Below are 23,285 nucleotides of genomic sequence, written 5' to 3'. Positions count from 1 at the left end.
AAAGGAGAAGGGAAGATAACCAAGAACTGTTACGTGAGCACATACGACTTTACTTGGAACCAGCTGGATCATAAACCAGTACTTGTTAAATGGTGACAGTGCTACAAAGAAAGATATAATAGGGTGAGGGGGACAGGGAGTGGCTGGGTGGAGGTTGCTACTTTATACAGGCTGATCAGGGAAGGCGGCACAGAAATGTGAAGGAAGCTGGTGCATTCATAGAAGAGCTCTCCAAGCACAGGGAACAGCAACTGCAAAGGCCCCAAGGCAGGAGTATCCTTGGAATGTTCTGGAAACAGCCAGGAGGCCAGTTATCTAACCCTAACTGCCCTGAGAGTGAGGTATAATTATTCCCATTCCTCAGATGAGGAACATGGGCTCAGGGAGGCTTGCCAAGATCATAGAAGGAGCAAGTGGCAGAACCAGAATTCCAACCCTCTTCTCAGCAAAAAGTCTAGGGACTCTTGCCCTCAGAGCTCCCATGGGGAGGGACAGAACAGGAGAAAAGTATGCAAGATGTTCAATCAGAGACCTGATTCCTCCAGACTGGCTGTGTGATCTCGGACAGGTTATATCTCATTGCTGGGCCTCCATGTCCTTAGCACTCATGGACCAGTAGTGATGTCTGTTCGTCCACGCCCCAGCTGATGAGGGGACAGAAGGGGAGGGGAGAGTATGATGCCGCCAGGTGACCTTGAGATTCTCTGGCACCTCAGACCCAAAGCTCCTCCCCTGATAGGTGTGAATGCCACATACAGACCAGACCAACCTGAACTGCCCAGGGCAACCTCCTGCCTGGCCCCTGAGAGTTTGCACCCTGCCTATGACTGCCTGGACCCTGTCCCCACTCAGCACCCAGGGCCCAGCCACAGCCAGGAATCTGTCCTGCACTCTACCTCCAGGTGTCAGCCATGCCCCTCACCTCCGGGACCCAGGACCCAGCCCATAAATAGCTCCTGGTGTTCCTGGCCAGGCAGAGGCCCATGATCAGCCTTTGTAACCAGGGGTGCCAAAGCAGGCCAGGCCTCGCGGGCATCAGGCCAGACCCTGAGGCCCAGCCAAGTGCAAACAGCATGCTTGGCGCCCAGATACAGGCGCGTTAGAGCGGGCAGGCTGCCCACTGCCCCCGTCACAACAAACCATCATCTCCACCCTGCCGAGAGGGGCCCAGGCAGCCAGCACCTCTGCTGGGAGCTGGGGACTGCCAGGGGAGGCCTCCTCCCCCAAACCCAGGAATGGGCAGTGGGAATCTCCAAGGCTGGACATGGAGATTCCAGATGCCAGCAGCTGAACGGGGAGCTAAGCAGAGGCAGACTGAAGGGAGTGGGTGGGAAATGAAAGCAGGAAGGGTGGGCTGGATGGAGCCAAGTCATGGACTCCTTAGTACTATGTGTGGAGTCAGGGAAGGGGAGAGTGAGACCTCCCCAGTGCCAAAGGGAAAGCAGTCGTGGCACAGTGTGGCAAGAGGGGCAATCCTATCTGCCTCCCTCAAGGCCCAGGGGTCTCTCAGGCCTCCAGAGACTGCGGCTTCCAGAGTGGGACAAGGGTCCAGTAACAATGACTACAGCTACACCTTACTGAATGCACACGTGCTAGCAAACAGAACTTTCCGCAGTGATGGAAATGTTCCGTATCTACATCGTCCAGTAAGATAGCCACCAGTCCCCCTGTGGCTACTGAGCACCTGAAATGTAGTTAGTGCAACTGAGAAAGTTTAATTTTATTTAGTGAAATCTTAACTTTAAACAGTCACGTGTGGCTGGCGGTCACCAAGGGCAGCCATCCCCTCGGACAGGGCAAGGTTACACCATCACCAATCCTTAACCCAAGCCTGAAGGTAGAGCTATCTCCAGTTGACAGAGCAGGATATTGAGGCTTGCCCAAAACCACACAGCTGGTGAATGGCACAGACGAAACCAGAACCCAGGCCTGGCCCCTCCATTGTGCTCCCCACCCAGGGTTATTGTCAATACTGGAAAAGACTAACGGAAATGGTACATGCACGGGCGATAAGGCGGCCCAGCTAATCAAGATGTCAAGTCTCTTGTTTTGGCCTGAACTCTATCAGCTACACCGGTTATCACACGTTGACCAGACGGGCCATTTATAAAAGTCTTTGATTTCTTGACATGAAAAAAGGCAGGATGATGATGGAATAATACCATCTGGTGGAGAAGCCAAGTCTTTGAGAACACTGGGAATCTTCAGTGACAATGATGATCTGCTTTGCCTTCCCCACCTCATCACTGAGACCCCAAGCAGCCCCTCGAGGCCGTGAGAACTGGATGACTCTCCCATAGGACACATTTTCCTGCCTCCAGGCCTATATGTATGCTTTTCCCTCCTCCCAGAATGCTGTTCCTATGCCTCCCAATCAATCTACTCGTCCATCCTTCAAGGTCTGGCTTAACTACCACCTCCACTCTCAACTCTTCCTGGATCCCCCACAAAGACATCTTTCTCCCCCACACATCCGTAGGACTTAATTTCTACCTCTTAGAGGATTTGGTCTTAATTATAGCCACTTGAGTAAATGTCTCTCCTCTCCTGTTGAAATCAAAGCTCCTTGGGGACAAATATCAGGTTGAGTTTTTTTCCCATCATACTTATATATATTATGATTTTATATATATATATATATATATATATAAAACATTTGGACATTTCTCAATGCCAAGCAGCAGCAAGTGCATAATAACCAAATATTTGCTAAATTGAAGTGAATTATAAATAGTGGCTCAGAAGTTTGAGGACTCAATTTCTTATGGCTCTGCCCTAATCTCCTGTGATCCTGACAGGCAAGTCCCCTCCCTACTCAGGACTTCAATTTATACGTCTGTAAAATGGGGGCAATGATAGTGCCCACCTTGTTGAGAGATTGTTTGTACCTATTATATTTACTTAACCAACACTACGTGCCAGACACTTGACAAAAATTATCTTCCTCATAACCCTATGAGACAGGTATTACTATCACTCTCCCTATTTTATAGAGAAGGAAACTGACTATGAAATTAAACAGATAAGAAAGATAATGCAAGTCAGGTGTTCAGCACAGCATGTGGCACATGGCACGTACTAAATAAACTATAGTAACTTTTTTTTTCCTGTATAAAGAAAAGTCTACAGAATTGGAGGACATTTAGGATACCTTCCCAGGGCTGGGCATGTAGTATTTGCTGTTCGATTGACTCAATCCCCAAAGTACCAGTGATAGGAGGGGTGGCCCTAACTAAGCCCAGGGCAGCCGCTGCTCTGACTCCCCCGTCTCCCTCTGACCTGCCAGGCAGTGGCCACTGTGCATACCACAAGCACACCAGTAGGGAACTCTTTTCCTGCCCCCACTTTCTCCAAGGATGCGAAGTATGGAATGACTTTGGGGAGATGGCTCAGGCTCAGCTGTGCTGATCCCATGGGTGAATGGAGGGAACAGAGTCTGATTAAGTCTCAAAGGCAGGGGATACCCTTGACCTTCTCCAGTCCTGCCAGGGGCTAGGACACCCCATTCTTCTCCCCACCTTCAGCCCAGACCAAAAGAGGGGAAGGAGGAGCAGAACTGGAGAGAGACAACATTCCTGGGGTTTCTATGTTGGCCATCTCTCCAGGCCCGCGTTTTCACAATTGTCAAATGATAGTAATTCCTACATCACAGGGGTGGTTTTCAAGATAAAATGAGACAATGCACGTAAAGTGGAGCTTCTCCATCTTTAACATGCACATGAATCACTGGGATCTTAGGATCTTGTTGGCATACAGATTTGAATTCAGTACGTTTGGGTGAGGCCTGAGACTATGCATTTATAACAAGTTCCCAGGTGAGGCCCAAGCTGCTGGTGCATGGATCACCCTTTGGGTTATGAGGATAAAAAGGGACTAGAACAGCACCTTGCACACAGCAGCCCTCAGTAAAAGTTAGCTGTACTTTTTCTTCTAGAGATTTAATCCCTAGGAAACATCCCTAGGGCGTTGGAACCATTATGTCACCCCTGGTAATACTGAGTCCAGTGAGGCTGAGTGACTTGCCCAAGCACAGAAGGCTAGGACTCAAGGCAGAAGCAGGATTCAAGGCCAAGTCTGCAGATCCATCCTCGGCATGCATCACACCACCCCAAGCCCCACCCGCCTCAGTGGCAGCCAGAGGCCTGGAACTGAGGACACACCAGCCCTGCCCCTCAGTGCCCTCTCAGGCCCCTGCAGGGCCAACCAGGCCTTTGGGCACGAGCCCAGGGTCCCCTCAAGAGAGGCCCTGGACTATCACCTCCACTCCCCCAGTGGCAGCTTCCAGCAGCCTCCCCCTCCACCGCCTTATAAAGCGCCCCAAGCTGCTCTTTTCCAAGTTGCAGTTTAATTTTATGTGGAGGGAACCAACTGTCCTCTCCCTGCAGCCTCAGCCTGACTGCTTCACACATTCCTTCTGGAGCAACATTACCTAATTTAACCATAGCCCCTGCTCTCCAGGGCTCTCAAAATAGCAGCTGCCAGTGGGGGAAAATGCCCTAATGTTATCAAAATAAACAATTCTCCCTCCTCCCCGACTCTTGGCCAGCACCAGCCTCAGGACCCAGCCCAGGGAGGAAGGAGGGCTGGGAGGACGGAGGTGGGCCAACGCCGAAGCCCCCTTCTCTCCATTCTTTCAGCCCTCTCAGAGATACCCTCTCATACGTGTTCCTGGGTCCGCCCCATGCCTTCTCCCCGCAAATCCTCCAGCTAATCCCACGAGGCCAACGTTGCCCAAGACTAGGATTCAACTTTCACTTTCACCTAATAACAAAAACTATACTAGCAATAATTGCCACCATTCCCCAGGTACTCATTATGAGCTAACTACTTCCCACACCTTGGCTTACGGACACCTGCAAAGCAGGGATTAGTATTCTCTTGTTTCAGATAAGGAAATGGATGCTCAAAAAAGTGCAGTGACTTGCCCAGGGTCCCCCAGCCCTGAAGTGGCAGAGGTAGGACTGGAACCCAAGCCCACCTGCCTCAAAGCCCTAACTACCTACTACCTTGTGACGGGGACACCTCTGCAGGGTCTGAGCCCAGGAAAGGAGGAGCAAAGGGGTTTTTTGCTGCTAGAAGGGGCTTGCTCAGCTGGTGTATCACTGTAGGGTCTGCTCACATGGCTGGCGCCAAACCACAGGGGCCTATTATACCCTAGCTCACATTTCACCCAAGGACTCCAGGGGCACAGGCTGCCGGTCAATCTGTGATTCCAAGCCCCTACTCCCTGCCCCCCCAGCCCCACGTGCCCCAGAGCAGGGCTGCCATATTAAAGCAGGGAACACCCAAGTGCCCACATACCTCAAGTGCAACCAGTGGTTAAGGAGCTGGGAGAGTGGGCCTCCCCCTCCTCTGCTCTCAACACACAGAGTAATCATTAACCAGCGCACAGCATCCCACCCCCGGGGCCAGCTCTGGGCCCCTTCCCACCTAGGGTATTCTAGGGCCACTTTCCCAGCCAGCCACTGGGATTCTGAGGCCCCCTGTACAGGGGAAGGGGCGACTTAGACCGGGAAGGCCTAATCTGTTATCACTAGGGCAGGTGGCCCAGCAGGTGCCTGGAGGGCACTTAGGAGCATCTGGGCCTTCTTCACTCACAACCCTCCCTGCCCTGCTCCCCTCCCCAAATTATGAAGATTCATAAGTGAAGAGTGTTGGACAAGAGAATGGACACTAGGGTCCCCTTAAGGGGCAGGGGGAGGCAGAACAAAACCAAGCCCCAGCATTTACCCAGGACCAAGTACCAGGGGCAGTCTTGAAGAGGGGAGGCGAAAATCACAAAATAATAGCTCCTGTTATTTATCAACTGCCTGTTCTGGCTGGAGGTGATTTACGTGATCTAATCTTCATCAAAGCCCTGCAAAGACGGTATTATCATTTCCAGCTAATAGATGAAGCTTAGAGAGGTTAAGTCACCAGCCCACGGTCACACAGCAATAAGTAACAGAGCTAGGACAGGACTCAGGCCTGTGCCTCCCGCCCATGACACTGTCCCAGAGCATAATCTGTAGAATTAACTAGAGCAGAATTAACTGATGGGGGGCTAACAGGACACATAAAGGAGCATCTGAGCCCTGGCCAAAAACTCAAGGGGTGAGCGAGCTAGTGGGGGTGGGGATGGTAGGCAGGGTGTCCCCCAAATCTGGACATGCCAAGTAAAGGTGGCCCCTAGGGCTTCCACCCTTCCTGGAAGGGACCTGAGGCCTGCGTGAGGTGGGTGGGGCCTCTCAGAGCGCCGAAGGGTGGAGGGTGGGACCTGCAAACCCCTCCCCCAGGAGGTCACTTAGAGAATTCCCTTCGATTGCTCAGGTGAAACCTAGGTGAGGCCCAGGCAGGCTGGAAGCTTTGATCTTATCACACATTCCTGCCCCAGCCATCCCTGTCCCTGTCCCCTCCCTACCTCCTCCCACCCAGGAGGTGGGAAACTAGGAGGACTTAACCCTTTCCTCCCATTGCTTCAAATCAAATCCAGGCTTGAGCTGATCTCTGCCTCCCTGGAGCTCCCCGATGAGAGCAGGGAGAGAGAAAAGGAAGGAAACTGGGGCGCAGGGACTTCAGCCCTACTTCTCTTGTTTAAGTCACTCAACGCTGCAGAGCCCCAAACCTGAGCTGCTGGCAGCTTCCATTTCTCTTCAATCAAGTAAAATAACCAGACCTGGGATAAATAAGCCTCGCTATCTTTCACATCCATGAGCTCATCTGAGACTCGCAGCAAAACGGCCTGCTCTCCAATCTGCCCTAGCTCAGGGGAGCGCTCTCCCTAACGGGGCTGAGACAGAGTCACAAAGACCCCAGATATCTCCCAGAGGTCCTGTGGCCCTGGGAAGGTGCTCTCAAGCTCTTAGATACCCTTCCTTGAATGCAGCCTCCCTCTGTCGAATGACCTCCCCTTTTACTGAGGAGTCCGCCACCCAGCTTGTCACCCCATCAGACTAGAAGCTCCTTCAACCCACACTTGGGGTTTATACCTAATACAAGGCTGGGTATATAGCTGGCGCTCCATAAATGTTGGCTGAATGACTGAATGAACGGTCTCATTTCGCCTCTGGGGAAAATTATGATCCGAGAAGTTAAATGACTTGCCCAGGATCACTCTGGTAGGGCCAGGAGGAGAATGACTTCTAGTCTAGCACTCACTGGTTAAACAAACATTCCAGGGTCCCTGGATGTTAGCTGAGGTGAACCTCCACGGGTGGACCACTGCAGGAGTGACCCCAAGTCCACATAGGAGGACAGGTGAGGCTTCAGGGAGGTCTTAGGGGAGCAGGCGAGGCTTCTCCTTCATCTATTTCCCTAGCCTGGGGCCTGGCACTTGTGGGCTGGTGGCATCAATGAAGGAAGACATGAGATTGGTAAGACGGTGGGCTCTGCATGGTGGCTCCACCAACCCTTGAGGGCAAGCTGGCAGTTTACTCCAATAACTCAATGTCCCTTTCCTCTGACTTGGCAAGTGGGTAAAGAGTGAGAAAGGAGCCCATTTTACGAGTAGGAAAAGTGAAGTCCAGGGAAGAGGGTCAGTGGCTGGCAACTAAGAGGAGGCCCAGGCATTGACCTTTGCCTCCTGGTCTGACCAGTTATAGGGTAGGGGACTGGAATGCATGTCACCTCAGCTATCTTGGTGACTTCCTTCCATTCTTTCCCAGTGTTAATGACTCAAGCAGCAGGCCAGGGCCTTCCTGCTCACACACTTAACAATGTAAACCTAGGGGCGATGGGGACAACTTCTGGACCCCTCCCCCCGATGCCTTTCTCCTTCACCAGCCACATCCTCCTTGCTCTTTAAGCCCGACTTCCTCCAGAAAGTCTTTCCAGATAATTCATGCCAAACTGATCTTTTCCTTCCCTGACAATCCACTATTGTTTAGACTGTGAGTTGTGCTGCGTAATTATGGTTCGTGTGTTCTATCTCTCCCAAAAGATCCAGAGCTTCTGGAGAGTAGCGACCATGGTGCTAATTTCTTCCAGGTGGACCGACAGAGCTGGATTCAGCTCCCACTTTCCTCTGCATTTGGCTGTGTGATCTTGGGCAAGTCACTGTCTTCTCTGAGCTGTTTTTCACCTGGGAAGTGGGGGCATAATCCCAACTACACAGGGAAGTTGATAATGCGGACAAAACATTAGTACATTGTCTGGTACACACATGAATGAGTGAATAAATGAATGGATGCATGGATTCTTGATTCTTCCACCACACGAAGATGTTCAAATGACACAGTTTGGGACTTACATATAGATTCTGCTCCCAGCTGGGCCACTATTGAGATGGGCCCAGGGCTGGCTCAGAGCAGGCCTCACTCAGCAAAAATCCACTGAACTCCAAACAGGGCAAAACCTACAGGCCCCGAAGGGAGCCTGGGACTTGACTGACAAGGGTCCAGGATCCCAAGGATCTCAATCCCAGGGAAAGCCAAATCCATTTCCCTGGGGCATGTTATCACAAACTGAGCTAGAGGCCAAGGGGCAAAAGGCACCCAAGTCTGAGAAGTAGAAGCTGGATAAGCCCACGTGGCAGATATGCAGCTCGCTGTACCCTCTCCCAAGGCTGGCCCAGCCCACCTCCTCCAGGCAGCCTGTCCTGACCAGGCCAGCCCTCCCAGATTGACCTCTCTCTCCCTCCAGCAGGCTGGACCCATTCAGGAAGGGATGACAAGTCTGGAGTCAGACAACCTGGGCTCTACTCCCAGTTGTGCCACGTACTGAACCTGAACGGATGACTTGGGCCAGCCATGCCCCGTCTCTGTGCCTCATTTCCCCTTCTGCAAAATGGAGATAACAATGCCAACGTCAGAAGACTGCTGTGAGGATTTCATGTGATAATGCCCGGAGACAGCCCCGTGTGGGGCTTGGCTAAGAGAGGGTGGCAGCTTTAATTAGAAGGTGTGAGCGCTCACTGAGCGCTGGCTGATGATCTGGGTGACTGAGGTCATTGGGGAGGAGACCCTGGAGGTCCCAGGGGACAGAAGAGATTGGTCTGTCCTCAGGAAACTCTGAGGTCTCGGTTCTTCTGGCTGAAGGGTCACAGGGAGGCAAACAGCAGGAGAGGGAGAAGAGCCGTTAAGGGACAGAGGCCACAGAGGCCAGATTTATGAGGCCAGAATTTCAGAGCATCCAGCCCAGCGAGGGATCCAAGAAGAGGCATGATCCCAGTTCCCAACTATTTGAAAACTGGAAACACCAAACAAGGAGGGATGAGTCAGCTGGGGTGAGGAGGGGAGGCCAGGACCAGGGGCAGACAGGGGGTGTCACAGCTGGCTCTTTGGGGATCAGTACAGGGAGGCAGGGAAGAGAGAGGTGGGGGCAGGGACTTGGAGGTTTGGCTGGGAAGGGGCCAGAAGCAGCTGGGAATTCCCAGCCCCACCCCAGGAGAAGCATCTGTGGGGTCACCTAAGGCCGTCTCTACAGTCCTCCCCTGTCCAGCCCCAGGCTGCCTCCCCATCCCCACAGCCTGGGATTGGGGAAAAGATGCCAAATATTAAAAAGTGAAACACCTGGGCGTGACCCACCCTAGTAGGGAAGGGGCATGTCTCTGCTCAGCAACCCAAGCCCAAGGCACAGGGTCAGGGGAGAGGTTACCATGTACTAGTGGGTCCTTTAGTCCTGCTCTTTCTCTGAGAGCCCATGGGGGCCAGACCCAGAGTTGTACAGCCCCTTCTACCCTGGCCACAGACCTGCTGCAGGTTTCCCCAGGGCCCTCTGGGCTAGGACCTGCCTCCTCTAGTGGGCCTGAGGGAGGATGGGGCTGGGATGGAGTCCCAGGGACCCCCCCCCTCCACCATTCCCCTTAAGATGCATGAACATCTTTTCTGCACCCATGGGAGCCACTTGGCCACATCTCCTGTTGCTCAGAGCCCACCAAATGCACACATCTGGGAAGGGGACAATGCGTCCACAGGCTCCAGCCTTTCCCAGGCCACACCCTGGGGTGTGCCCCCCTCCTTCTCCCCCTCCAGGAAGGAGCAAGCAGGGTGGAAGGGTGGACTCTGTCCTGCAGCTGTGGCCTCAGTGGGGGAAGCGGGGCCAGTGACAGATCAGATACAGTTACATCCGGGGCTCAGAGGCTGAAAAAGAGAGGCAGAGGGAGCAGGAATGATCCCTTAGCTCTGTCATTCATTCCACCAGCCCAGAGCAGGGCCTGGGTCATAGATGGCAACAGTTGTGATCAGGAGGTGTATCGTGCTGGGCACTGGGAACTTCAAGTCAAATACCACTCTGGCCTTACCCTCAGCAGGAATGAGACTACGAGAGCTACCACCAATTGTCAAACACCTTTCATATTCCAGACACCGTGTGAGGTGCATCCACCTAGTCTCACACACACCTGTGAAACAGGCATCATGGTTCTCATTTCTGACCTGAGGCTCAGAGAGATGAAGCAATTTGCCCAAGGTCACACAGCCAATCAGGGCAGGGCCAAGACTTGAAGGCAGGGCCCTCTGAGCCCACACCTTTCCCTTGATCACAGTGCCCAGAGAAAGGGGATCCGAGTCCTGGGACGGCACAGAGAAGTGGAAGATGGCAGGGTGGGCACCTTGGCTTGTCCCACATGCTCCAGGCCTCAGCAGAGAGCAGTGGCTGGGAAGAACAGCTCCCCTGTTTCTGGGGGGGCCAGAAGCAGCCCCTTCTCAATCCTCAGCAAGAAGCCTGGGCCTTCTTGGCCTGCTGGCTCCCTCGAGGCTATTAATTTATTCACCTGATAAATGTTCACCTACTATCACCTAGCAGCCTAGACTGGGCAAACTGTAATGAACAAAACTGAGTGCCTGCCCTCACGGAGCTTCCATTCTAGATGGGAGAAGACAGCGAATTCCAACTAAACACGTAATTATACAAGCTATGAGCTTAGGCTGTGGGGTTCCAAGGGATCAGTGTCTGCCGCTCCACAAATGTACACTCAGCAAGACCCCCTTCACCTGCCCTTACAGGCCAATGCAGAGGCTTCAATTTGGGGTGGGGATGATGGGCTGCCCTAGCTGTGAGTGAGTCCAACACCATCCCCACCCCTATGCTGTCTCCTCCATCACCTGCCGTTCTCTGTCTTCCTCCCAAGCCTGCTCCTGCTGGAGTTCTCCCGTTAGTGGCAGCTCCATCTTGCTGATGCCCAAGGCAAAGTTATGGAGACATCCCCGACACCTCTCTTCCTGTCCCCGTCCTCACCCCTAGTCCATCAGCCAATCCCGTCGGCCCGACCTTCAAAATACACTGGGATTCAGCCACTTCTTCCCACCTCCATCGCCCCGGTACAAGCTCCCATCATCTCGGGGCTCAGTCATGGACTCCTTGCTTTGGCTCTCACTGCCTCACATTGTCTTCCCCACACAGCAACTGAGTGACCTGTCACCTACTCAGAAGCAAAATCCAAAGTCCCTCCCACGGCCAAGGCTCCGCCCCATCTTCCCTTGCCAAGCCCCTGGCCGCATCTACCACCCCTCACTCATGCTGCTTCAGCCATGTGGGCAGACACACCAAGCACCTCTGTGCCTTTCTGTTAACAGTTCCCCCTGCCTGGAGTGCCCTTTCCCTAGATATTGGCAGGGCTCATACCCTCACCTCCTTCAGATCACTCTCTACCCGCTTCCCCGTTTTATTTTCTCTTCCAAACACCACCACCACCTGACATATCAATTTATTGTCTGTCTTCACCAGCTATCTGCCTGCACCAGCTATCAGGCAAGTAACCTGAGGGGAGAGAATTTGACTTTTTTGTTCTCTGCCGCAACCTTGGCACCTAGAACCAGGTCAGGTACTTAGAAGATGCTCAATAAATATTTGCTTAATGAATTTTGAGCGTAACACTTCAAGGACTTCAGTTTACAGAATATTTAATTGCATACATCATTTGTTCATTCATTCATTCAATACAGACCACAAGCTTTTGTGTGCCAGACAACCCCCTAAAATCAAGGGCAACAGAAGAGCAGGGCGCCCTCCTCTGTGCCTCAGGGAAAGGGCTCTGGTAGGTAACCAGGAGCTGGTCCTAAGGACATCTCATGGATGCTACAGATGCCTCCCCCAGGGATGCTCTGAGGTCCCTGAAGCCCCGGATCGCATAGACAACAGGGAAAGGAGGGGAGGGCAGGTTCTGGGGGTGGCTAAGACTTTAAGGCCCCACATTCCCAGGCCTCAAAGAACCGCCTTGTTCCTGGGACTTTCATGACGGTGCCCCTGGCCCAGCCACCCCCAGCAACCACGAGCCACTCCCTTCTCAAGGCCGCTATTGACATGGACCCGACGCCACCAGGCTGGGCAGTGAGGCTGGCGGCTCCCCACGAAGCGAGTTCCACACATTCTTCTGGGTTTCAGTCAGCCAGCTCTGGGCGCTGGGGCAGCCAGCAGGCCCCAGTCAGGCCCTGGGAGCAGGAGAGGGCAGCAGGGCCAAAGAGGCCAAGGTCTGGGTTGGGGCAACATTTCAGCAGGGCCAGGACCCTCAGCCTAACCTCCCCCTTCCTGGCAGAAGTGAGATGGGGGGAAGGCCAGGGTGGTGGGCCCTGAGAGGAGGGACAGTCGGCTCAGCAGAGCTTTGGGAAGCTGCTGGGGGACGGGGTCACGTTTGCCCACTCCTCCTCCAGTTGATCCCTCACAGCTGGGAGTGGACTGGGTAGGGGGCAACAGGCCAGGGCAGGGAGTCCTTTCCGCATCCCCGAAGTGGTCTGAGGGTCCAGAACTCATAAGTCTGGCCTCCAAGTCTGGCTCCTGAATCATCACTCCAGATCTTTCCACATTTTGGACAGCCCCTCTCACCCTCCCTCCTAAGACTGGCCCCAAAGCCAGGCAGCCCTGAAGCCTCTTAAGATTCATCCTAAACCTTCAGCCCCTAGTGAACAGCCAGGGGAACCCAGTGAAGGCTTCATACAGAGCAGCCAACCATTCTCCCCTTCACTTCCCACACAGGGTAGGGCTGGCTGGGTCTTAAAGCCCCTGGATTAATTCAACTGTCTGTAGGGCCTCGTGGAATATCTGATGAGGAAATTAACAAACCTACAAACGAACAGGTAGTCCCACAAATGCCTGCCCAAGGGTTTAGTCTTTCTAGGCTCCCGCCAGGACAGGTGTCCCCAGCTGGCCTTGTGGACACTCAGGCACACCCATCCTGAGTGCCTCTGTCCCCAAAGCCAGGCTCCATTGTTCCTTGTCTGTGGTAGCCCCTGCACCATCTAGGACCTGGGTCTTTTTATCAACATCAGTTATGAGTTTTATTCACACCTACTGCCTGCCTGCTACAAGCAAGTGGGATGCAGGTAGAGCAGTGAGGAGCTTTGTCTGCTTCCAAAGCCTGGCTTGTGATGCCACTGAGTACAAGTGTACAGGAGTCACTGGGCAAGTGACACAACCTCTCTGTGCCTCAATTTCCTCTGCTTAAAGAATGGGCACCCTACTAGTAGCTACAGCTTAATACATTCAACAGATATATTTACTGAGCGCTTACTACCTGCCAGGTGCTAAGGATACAGCACCCATGAGTAAATGCACATAAGTCCTGTACCCATGGAGCTGAAGTTGGGGCAGAGGACAGAGATAAACAAGTCAATAAATACACATCAGATAGTGACAAGTAAAAGCAAAGCAGTTTAAGGGGACAGCAAATGGTGGGCAGAGGAGTCAGAGACCTGAGGGAAGTAAGACAGGGGGGTCATGCAGATATTTGGGGAACAAGTGTTCTAGGGAGAAGGAACTGCAGATGCAAAGGCCCTAAGGTGGGGGTGTGTCTGGAATGGTCTGGCAACAAAGACTGGTGTGGCTGGAGTGAGCAAACAAGCGGAAAGTGGGCAGGAGGAGAGGGTCGAGTTAAGAAGGAGCCAGGGAGGCCGATCTGTAGGATCTTGTGCGCTCAATTAAGTCAGGGGCTGCGGTCTGACTGTGAGCAACAGGGCAGGGAGCAGGGAGGTTCTGAGCGAGGAAACCACGTGTGATGATTCGTTGAGAAATTTCATGCCTGGCAGACAGTGGGCACTGGATAAATGTGAAGTCTCCATGTCATCTTGTCAGCATCTGGCCTGGCACCCCAAGACCTCCTTCCCCACCACTCCAAGCCCTATACCCAGTCACCTTCTGCCACCTTCCTTCCACCCATCTCCCAGGCTGGGCCTCAGGCCCACAGATCCCAACTTGCCTGTGCTCAGCCTGAGAACAGGCCCGGGCCAAGCCATTCGAGGGCCAGGACTCCCCAGATACAAGAAGCTCAGCTGGGGCATCGTGGGATGGGGGGTCCATCTCTGCCCCTGCCAGCCTCTGCCTCCTTCTGTGGACAGACCTGCACCCTCCCTCTGGAAAGCCCAGAGCACACTCAAAACCCCTCCCAGTGGCAGGTCTGGGGCAGGGTGGTGTGGACAGGGCAGCCAGTTTTGTCAAGGGGAGGGCTGAGGTAACATGGCCCCTGAGGGTAGGGGAGGCTCCTCATTTCCCGCTCGCCTCCCCAGCAAGGAAACCCAGCTGAGGCAGGAAACAGGTATCTGAGTGATTTCCCTCCTCAGCTCTGGAAAACACCATAATCACCCTCAAGAATCCTGTGTCTTGGCAGGTCTGGCCTCAAGAAAGGGAGGGCTAAGGCCCCAGCAGGAAGAAAAGGGGTCAGCAGGCCAAGGCAGGCCCTGAGTCACCCAGGCCTGGTCCCCTTCCCAAGCAAGCCTCCCCACCTCCTCTGAACTGAAATTACTCCCACACTTAATCACAGACCACTGTTTCCTCTGTCTCCTGCCCCCAGTGAGATCTGGAGCTCCCTAAGGACCATCTTAACCTCCCCTCATGTCCGACCTTCACCCACTAAGGGCTTGTGGACACGAACTGAAAGGCAGAAAAGATAAAGGGTGGCAGGCAAGAAGGAGCCAAGGTTGCCTAGGGCACTGGGCTAGGAACCTGCTGTCGTTTAAAACCTACAAACTTCTCATCCCCATTTTACAGATGTGGAAACTGAGGCTCAGAGAGACACTTGCCCCAGATCACACAGCTAGGAAGTGGCAGGGCTGGGATTCTAAAGTGGATTCATGAGACTTCAGTGGCCAAGCTCTTTTCAGCACATTCACCTTCAGCCTAGGGTGGGACCGTGAAGACCTCAGTGTGGTTGCCGAGGAGACCGTAATCCCACAGGATCAGAGCTGCCTGTTCACCCGTCTCAGTTCTGGGAAAGCACAGACAGGGCCTGTTCTTGCTCACTCATAAACCCCAGCCCCTAGTGCCACACTGGGTGCACTGGTGCACAGTAGGTGCTTAGCAAGTATCTACTGAATGAATGAACCCTGAACTCCCACTCACTGTCATGGAATGCTGCTCAGAGATGAGGTGAATGAACAAGTGAATGAGAGGACTGGCTGCAATCTGGGAATTTCTGTGGAAATTCCTCCCACACACAGCAAACGGTTCCTCCCACTCTCCCTACTCCTTCCAGGAGAACCCCTGATCGGGGGCAGAGCTGAGGGATCTCTGAAGAGGAAGACATTCCATGTACTAGGTTGGTGCCTACTTTTTGGAAAAGTAAAGATCAGTGCTGGGAGCTCCAAGTTCAGATCAAGACGGGAGCAACTGGATGAGTGCTGCTGGATGTGTTGGGGTGAGAGACTGAGACAGGATTAAGGAAACTGCCCAGATGGGCAGTGGGGGAGGAGAGGTGCTGGGTGGGTGGGGCAAGAGAGGTGAAGGGTCAGGTCTGGGGCGAGTGACTCAGGAGGGCAGAGGTGAAGGGAGCCGGCAAAGCGAGGACTGGGAGTCAGTCACTGGGTAAACACTAGCCGGCTTAGAAAAGTCCCTCTCTTGGCTCTGAGAACAGGGGACAAGGATGGCCCAGGACCACCTGAAAGAGGGTGGGGTGGCTCTGTGGTTCACCACACAAGCCCAGCTCCCCAGATGTGCCCGCGTCCACATCTGCCACCAGCTCCCAGCCCAGTGACCCCGCCCTGCCCTTCACTGGGTCCTCAGAGCCTCTCCCTGCCATGTGTTCTCTTTTCCTCTGCAAGGGCCCATCCACCCAGAGAGCAGGGAACTGGGCTGTAGGGGCAGGCCACCCCTGCAAGTTGAAGATCTGAGAAGAAAGCTGGGGAAACAGAACTACTAAGTGTCCACCACGAGCGGACCCAGCACCAGACACTTTCGCAGGTACTCCACCCAGTCCTGCACTTTGAGGCCATGCATTTTGAGTTCCCCAGGGCGTGTGGGCTGGTCTCAGAGAGGTTAACTAGCTTGTGGGAGGTCACACAACTGCTCAGTGAAGAGCAAGGATTGATTCAATTCCTGGGCTGTGGGACTCCATGGCCCTTGGGCGATCCACAGAAGCCTCAGTTGTGTCCTGAACGGTTCTTTACTTGTGCCTGCCTGGTGACCAGCTCCGAAAGGACAGATGTAGTGGTAAAGTTCCGGTGAGGACTGATAAGGTCTCCATCACCACTGAGTGCCCCTTTTCCAAGTTGGCACAGAAAGGGGTGTCCTCGCCCTGCCAAGTTCCCACCCTGCTTGAAGTTTCTCCGCCTGGCCCCCAGGAACAGCAGGCTGGGCCATGCAGAGCGCGACTCGGAGACTCAGCAACGTGGCTGGGGGACCCACGGGCTCCCACAAGGGCAGGCCCCGCCCCTGGCCCCACGCAGGGTTCCCTGGGCGCCCCTCTGGACAGCCCCACGGCGGAAGGTGGCGCTGGCCTGTGCGTGCCCGGGGTCCCTGGCGGGCGCCGCCGTCCCGGGCCAGAATCCTAGCCGCGCAGCCTCGGCGCCCCCGCCAAGTTGGAGGGTGCGGCGAGCAGGGCCCGGGGCGCCTCCCGCCTCTCCGCCCCGCACACTCACCGCGAGCAGCCGCCCGTGTAGCAGCAGCGCCAGCAGCAGCGCGCCTGCCGCCCGCCGCCCCATGGCCCGGCCCGCTCCGCTCGCTCTCTCGCTCGGAGCCAGCCCGCAGCTGCCCGCTGGCCAGCCTGCCGAGTCTTCGGGACGGCGCGGCCCGCTCCCGCCGCCCCCACCCATCCCGCCGCCCGCCCCGCCCCCGCGGCCGCCCGCCCCGCCCCCGCGGGAGCCAGGCCCCGCCCCTGTCCGCCCCGCCCCTGGCGTCAGGCCCCGCCCCCGGACCGCCCCCGGACCGCGGGCTCCGCTAGCCCCTGCGGGCCGCGCTGCCAACTGGGCCTTTGTCTGGGCCCTCAGCCCCCTCTGCGCGAGTCGGCCAGCCTAGCTCCCCGTCAAAACCGGCCTGGAGTGTGGGATGGGACGGGGGCCGGGACCCTGCGCGAGGGGCCGCCTTCCTTCAGCGTGCACACCGCTCCGGCACGCCCCCTTCGACCCTCACCCCTAAATGCGCGCTCACATCCTTTCCCACTTGGCAGACGTGACTCCGCGCGGGCCTGCTCTCCAGGACCCTGAAGAGTAACACGCGCTTACGTACGCCCCTTTCGTACGCGGTCGTGCACGCTCATGCCAACTTGGACTCACAAGATCACCCTCACACTCACAACTTTCACGCACTAACGCGCTCATCCACTGAGCATGAACGCTCGGCACACACACTCTTCATCCAACTTTCATATACAGAGTCCTAACCAGCTCAAAAGATCATTCTACCTGTTGAAAGCCTTCACCTCTGCAGATGACACAGTGGCCACCACTTACACACACTCAGCTGCCCACGTTCATATTCATATTTTCACACATTCACGTATTTGAATCTCAAGACACGAAGCGTAAGTACGTTTTCATGCTCAGATTCCCCACAGGCGCTCACAGTTTACGCACTGGCCAACATAATTTCTCACATGCGTAGCACTCACATTTTTTTACATTTTCTCACACACTAACCACAGTGCCTTACAGTAGGCACTAAATACTAAACTGAATTACCCCTGACACACACCGTTTTCCACACTAACCACAGTACCTTACAGTAGGCACTCAATACTAAACTGAATTACCCCTGACACACACCATTTTCCACACCATTCACTCACAGACCTCCTTTGACTCACGTAAATCATGGCCCCAGTGCCAGAGACACACCGACTCACACACCCAGGCCCAGACACAGACACTGCCAAAGCTCCAGTCACAGATGCTTGGGGGGTAAATCCCAGTCCCCAACAGTCCCTGTCTGACACAGACCCACAGACAGCACACGCAGTCATGTCACCAGGCCTCTCCAGGCCGTGGTCTCCTTTCTGCCTGAAAATTTCCAGGGCAGCCCAGGCTGATGGGTGGAGAGAAAACTGGGGTGTGATGTGTGGGTGTAGCTTAGAGAAAAACCTTTTGAGTAATGATGGAGGAGAATAAAAACTGAAGTTTCCATTGTTTCCTGCGAGAGTTGCTAGGTTCCAGAGACTCATAGCTGGGTTTGCAGCCAGGAGGGAGGTGAGCTGTGGACAGAAGGAAATGCCTAGCTAATTGGGTGGCACCAGGCCTGGCTCCGGAAGGCATGTTCTCTGTGATAGGGGCTTGCAGGCTCTCAGGGGCTCTGGGACCTCCCATCCAAGGGATGAGTAAACACTGGGGCATCCTAGCTGGCACCTGAGGGATTGAGAAAATAGTGACATCCTGACCCCCAGATAAAAGTCCCATCTCCAAAAGACTGGGTTCTTCTCCACCTATGGGATATTTCTAGGGGACCAGCTCAGAGCTGTAAGGGGCGGAAACTATGTCCATAGTGGTTTGACCAACTTCCTGGCCACAATCCAGATGCCAGGCACAGCACTGAATAAGGTCTGTTTCAGCCCCAGACAGGGACATGGGGTGGACAGAAGAGGGCTGCCTGATCTTGGCCCTTGGTGAACCCCTCATCTGATGGAGGGAAGGGGGAAGATACTGTCCCTGTCCTCATGTTCTTCTTAGTCTGATGGAGAATCCTACCTCCACCACCTTGCTGGGCAATCTTGAGCAAATTATTCAACCTTTCCATGTCTCTGATTCATTATCGAGACAATGAGAATAATGCTAAGACCTCTGTCACAATGTTGTTATGAGGATTAAAATGACTTAATATATTAATTTTTTTAAGTACAGTTTCTGGCATATAGTAAGCACTAAATAAGTAATAGCCATTTCTTTTACTATTTCTGAGTGAGCTACCAATCTGAAGAGGGAGACACAATTCTGCCCTCCGGGGGCTTCAGTCTGATGGGAGAGCAGCTTCTGACCCAACATGTTGCTCCCAATCTGAAGGCCAGATGCAGCCCCCAGTCCAAGGATGTCCAATCTGATGGGGGAGTATAGCCTTGCACTTGGGAACTCCCTGTCTGATGAGGCAGGCTGCAAACCTCTACTGACTTCAGAGTTGGCAGATGGCCAACCTCGGTGGCAGGATTTTTCCAAGGCCTTGCCTGTCCGTGGAGGGTCAGCATCCATGACAAATCGCATTTTGTGAGCTGCCTCTGTGTCTGTTCCCTACCTCGGGCCCTTTGAGTCCCAGAGCCTTGGCTTCTTGGATGATTTGCTCATAAGCAAAGGAAAAGGAGAACAAGCAACCTTTTGTAGATGTTTGGTCAAGACTAAATCTGAGCTATAAGTCTGGCTTCCTAAACGAGGTTGGGGGAAGAGATGGTAAAACTGACTGGAGACTGGAAGGAGCTGGGCTGACGTGGAGGGCAGAAAATATGGCCTGTCTTCCCGAGTAACTCCACCTACCCCGAGGATTTGTCATCCCCCTATTTATTCTGCATCCTCTCCTTCCCACTAAGGGATTTGGCCAGCTCTGATTTATTTTGCAGTCCTTGATATCTTTAGTAAATGTTCTCGAGTTGCTTTGTCTAGGGCCTGGCTATCTCCTCATATGGCTTAGAAGAGGAGCAGAGGCAAGGCTCCCAGCTGAGCCTGGGAGGCGCCTGTAATCGCACTGTGCGTGCTTGTAGCTCAGGGTGCTGGTTATGCTCTTTGGGAGAGAAACAACTCAAGTCTTTCACAAAGTTCCTTAGATAAGGAGAGACTATAAGAGTTTGGACAGGCAAGAATGGCCAAACAAGTTGGCTTCTGAGACATAGGAGTTGGGGACTTTTGGAACCAGCAGCCAGAGTTTGTGGGTCACCTGTCTGCCACTACAAAATTGACAGGGCTCAGTTTCTCTTGACTTCTATTCCAAATATTTTCTTTGCCTTGGAGCTTCTCACTCATCTTGTATTCCTTTATTCATTCATTCATCCAGGGCCACAGTGGACAGTTGGGCAGTTTGTTCACTGAACAAGGATATGCAGCCAAGTGGTCCTGTTGTGGTGCTATATCTGCCCAGTGGGGGTACTTTTTGATAATATAAGCAAAGGCACTTTATGGTCTAGTTGCGGTCCTGCATTTCATTCAATAATTAAACATGCACAGTGTTCCAATGCCTGTGTGGGAAAACAGATGTTGGCAGGTTAAGGATATGTACTGGGGTGAAAATATAGAATAGGAAATTGGTGCTAAAGGGAGTGGGGATAGAGGAGAGGGAACAAGGAGATGATGTGGAGAACAGGAAGGAGGGAGGACACAGTTCTAAGCGGGCAGTGGAAGTTCATGGAGAGGGAGGAGCGCATGCAAGATGGGAGATGTAGTTCTGCCCGGTTCCCCAGCCATATGCCTCCCCCCAAATGGTCTTTGCACATGCTGTTCCTTCTCTTCAAGTGCTGTTCTCACCCAACACCCACCCCATGTCACCCTACAACCCTCTTTTAGGATTCAGCTCAGACATCATGTTACCATAGACGCCTCCCGACCTCCCCAGGCTAGATCACATCCCTCACACTGTTTCTCACAGTCACCCTCCCCCAAGCTTCTCCCTCTTAACATTTTTGATAATCACAATAATTTGGAAGACCATTTAATGTTAAGAGGCATAATGAAGGCAGAGAATATGACTTTCTGGTTTCTGTCTTGTTTCCCAGTGGATCCCTGTAAAGAGTACAGTGCCTGGCAGTGTCAGCACTTGAATAATTTTACTTATTCAATGAAACAACAAGTTGGTTCAAGCATAAGGCGTAATGTCCCCCTTCTCGTTTGTACTGGGGGCACAGGTAAACTCCCCTCACAGTCTGAGAACATTGAAACTCATTTGATTATGGTCCCAGCCACTAGACAAGTGAGTGTGTTTTATTACTGCCCTTTCCAGACAAAGAAACTGAGGCCCAGGGGATGAAGTGGCTTGCTGACATCACACTGTCAGTACATGGGTGGAGCCAGGATTCACGTCCATGTCTGTCTGACTCTAGAACTCACATTCTCAACCATACCCAGTTCTGCCTTCTATTGGTTTGTTCTCAACTCTGCCCAGGCAGAAGTGTGAGTCTTCTGAAAATGGCCTTGGATTTGACCTCTCTGCCCCTTCCTCATCATTACCCACCACCCCTCGTCATTACTAATTATACAAATTGCTTTTTTTTTTTGCCTTTTTTGGGGGCAAGGGGATAATTAGGTTTGTTTGTTTGTTTATGGAGGTACTGGGGACTGAACCCAGGATCTCATGTATGCCAAGCACACACTCTACCATTGAGCTATACCCGCCCCCTACCAGCTGCTCTCTTGCTGAGCTTCTGCCTTGGGTCCCAGGCCCAGGGCATGGTTCCCATGCTGTGCCTTGTGGATCACCGGTCCTCTGAGGTGCTCCTTGGAAAGGGGGTTCCCTGGTCAAGAAGTTTGGGAACTCTGTACTCTTCTCTACACTTTGGCCATCTCAAGGGTCACCAACACAGGGAAAATGTCTGAGCAGGCCTCCAGGAAAGTTGCTCTTCCAACTTGGTTTCATTCAGCATCCCTCAACAGATTTGAGAATGGAACCCACTTGTTTCTACAGAAAAGCCTTTTACCATCTCATGAGACTGATGTTCCTCATAACACACTTTGCAAACACGGCCCCAGAGCCTGGCTCCCGGGCTGACCATAAATGGTCTCCGTCATTTGAATTTGTCACCCAAGCCCCCCACCCCCACCACACCCTCCAGCCAGACTGGAATTCTTATGGCCTCCATACACCCCCTCACATTCCTGCCCACACGCTCTGACTTCAGCTCCAGAAGACTTCTGTGTGGGGGCCGGTGGTTGGGGCTCCATCCATGCTCATTTTCCTTCCTTTGTCACCGCACGCATGGACATTCCCCTCCTGTGATCAGCGTTTGCCTACTATTTCATGTCTTGCTTTTCTCACTTAACATTTTTATAAACACAGTTAGATGTGTAAATCAAGACCAGAGCTACTTAAAAATGGCTCTGCGGACCAGTGCCAGTCCCCAAACTGTTTATTACCCGCCTGAGATGAGATAAGGAACTTGCTCAGAGTATAAATCAGCTGTGTCAGTCAGCACCCTGTTTAGCCTGGCTGACACTATTTTTTCCTGCAATACTTGGTCCATTTTGGAAGCAGCACATAGATTTACATTCTGGTATGAGCTCTTTATTGCAGATGGTAATCGTTAGCAGTCTGTGGGCCAGCTACTTTGAAGCCCAGTCATCTTGACTGTGCACATAATGTTTCCAATAATTATTTGGTATCATGTCTCATCAACACACTATCATTCACTAACCCTACCCTATCGTTGGGTATCTGGGCTGCCTCCAGGTCTTTGTGATTCATAAAGCATTTCTATGAGCAGATTATCTATGCATCTCTGTTTATTTTCACAGTTCCTTCGGTTTTTAAGGACCAAAAATCTGAGGTCAGAGAGGTGGAGTGGCCTCCGCAGGGTCACTAGTAACAGAGGCAGGCCTCCTGCTCAGGCCTCCTGACCCCCGGCCCCTTGTTCCTTCCTCCAGCCTGCACTGCCCTTCCTCCTGGGCAGATTTTCCGTCCCTTTCATGCTTTTCTTTGCTAGGCTATGAGCCTTCTGCAGTGTTCCCACATGTTGTCTTTTGGAGCTTGAGAGAAATCCTTTTGGAATGTCCTGTGCCTTCTCCCTCGAGTTCCCGGCTTTGTTCAATTGTTCATGAGAAATTCCTGCCCTGTTGGGAGGGGCCCAGGAGTCTGCTGAAAGAGTTTGCCAAAAATGGTGGTACCAACTCAGGCACAGCACACGTCTGAGACTCTTTGCCTTTCCTGAAATTTCGACTTAGAAAAGGGCCATGTGGATGCAACTGGCGGGGAGCATTGTCCCCGACTCTTAGTTTTCTGTTTCGTTTGTAGAGCAAGCAGGACCAGTCATGTGTAGACAGAAAAGACAGGAAGGGATAAAGTGGGCCTCAGGAATGGGGGGTGGGGTGGGCTGAGGCTTAGAGGGTCAGGTTCAGAGATGAGGAACGCTTAGGGTGGGGGGAGGGCTGGAAGAGGATGCGTGTGTCTCTCCAACACACACCTGGCTAATACAAAAAGCTGCACTTATTTTCTAGTCATAGAATCATACTCTCAAAGTATCTGTTTGAAAAGGGTCACATCAGATTGCT

At 53.2% G+C, this 23,285-nt stretch overlaps 1 protein-coding gene across 6 annotated transcripts in view; it reads right to left on the bottom strand.

Moving 5' to 3' along the window:
* The window catches only part of HSPG2 (heparan sulfate proteoglycan 2), a 97,921-nt gene extending 81,000 nt beyond the window's left edge, over nucleotides 1-16,921 (bottom strand). For all 6 annotated transcript variants that reach the window (XR_012079415.1, XM_072975160.1, XM_072975162.1 and 3 more), the window contains exon 1: nucleotides 16,761-16,921. Coding sequence is in view for 5 of the 6 variants with exons in the window: in XM_072975160.1 (XP_072831261.1) it covers nucleotides 16,761-16,823 (63 nt within the window). In the remaining variant the exon portion in view is untranslated. The remainder of the gene's footprint in view (nucleotides 1-16,760) is intronic.
* Between the last annotated feature and the right edge of the window lie 6,364 nt (nucleotides 16,922-23,285).

The sequence above is a fragment of the Vicugna pacos genome, chromosome 13, assembly GCF_048564905.1.
Source record: "Vicugna pacos chromosome 13, VicPac4, whole genome shotgun sequence".
In the NCBI taxonomy this organism is placed as follows: domain Eukaryota; kingdom Metazoa; phylum Chordata; class Mammalia; order Artiodactyla; family Camelidae; genus Vicugna; species Vicugna pacos.
This window is presented reverse-complemented; position numbering and strand designations above follow the sequence as displayed.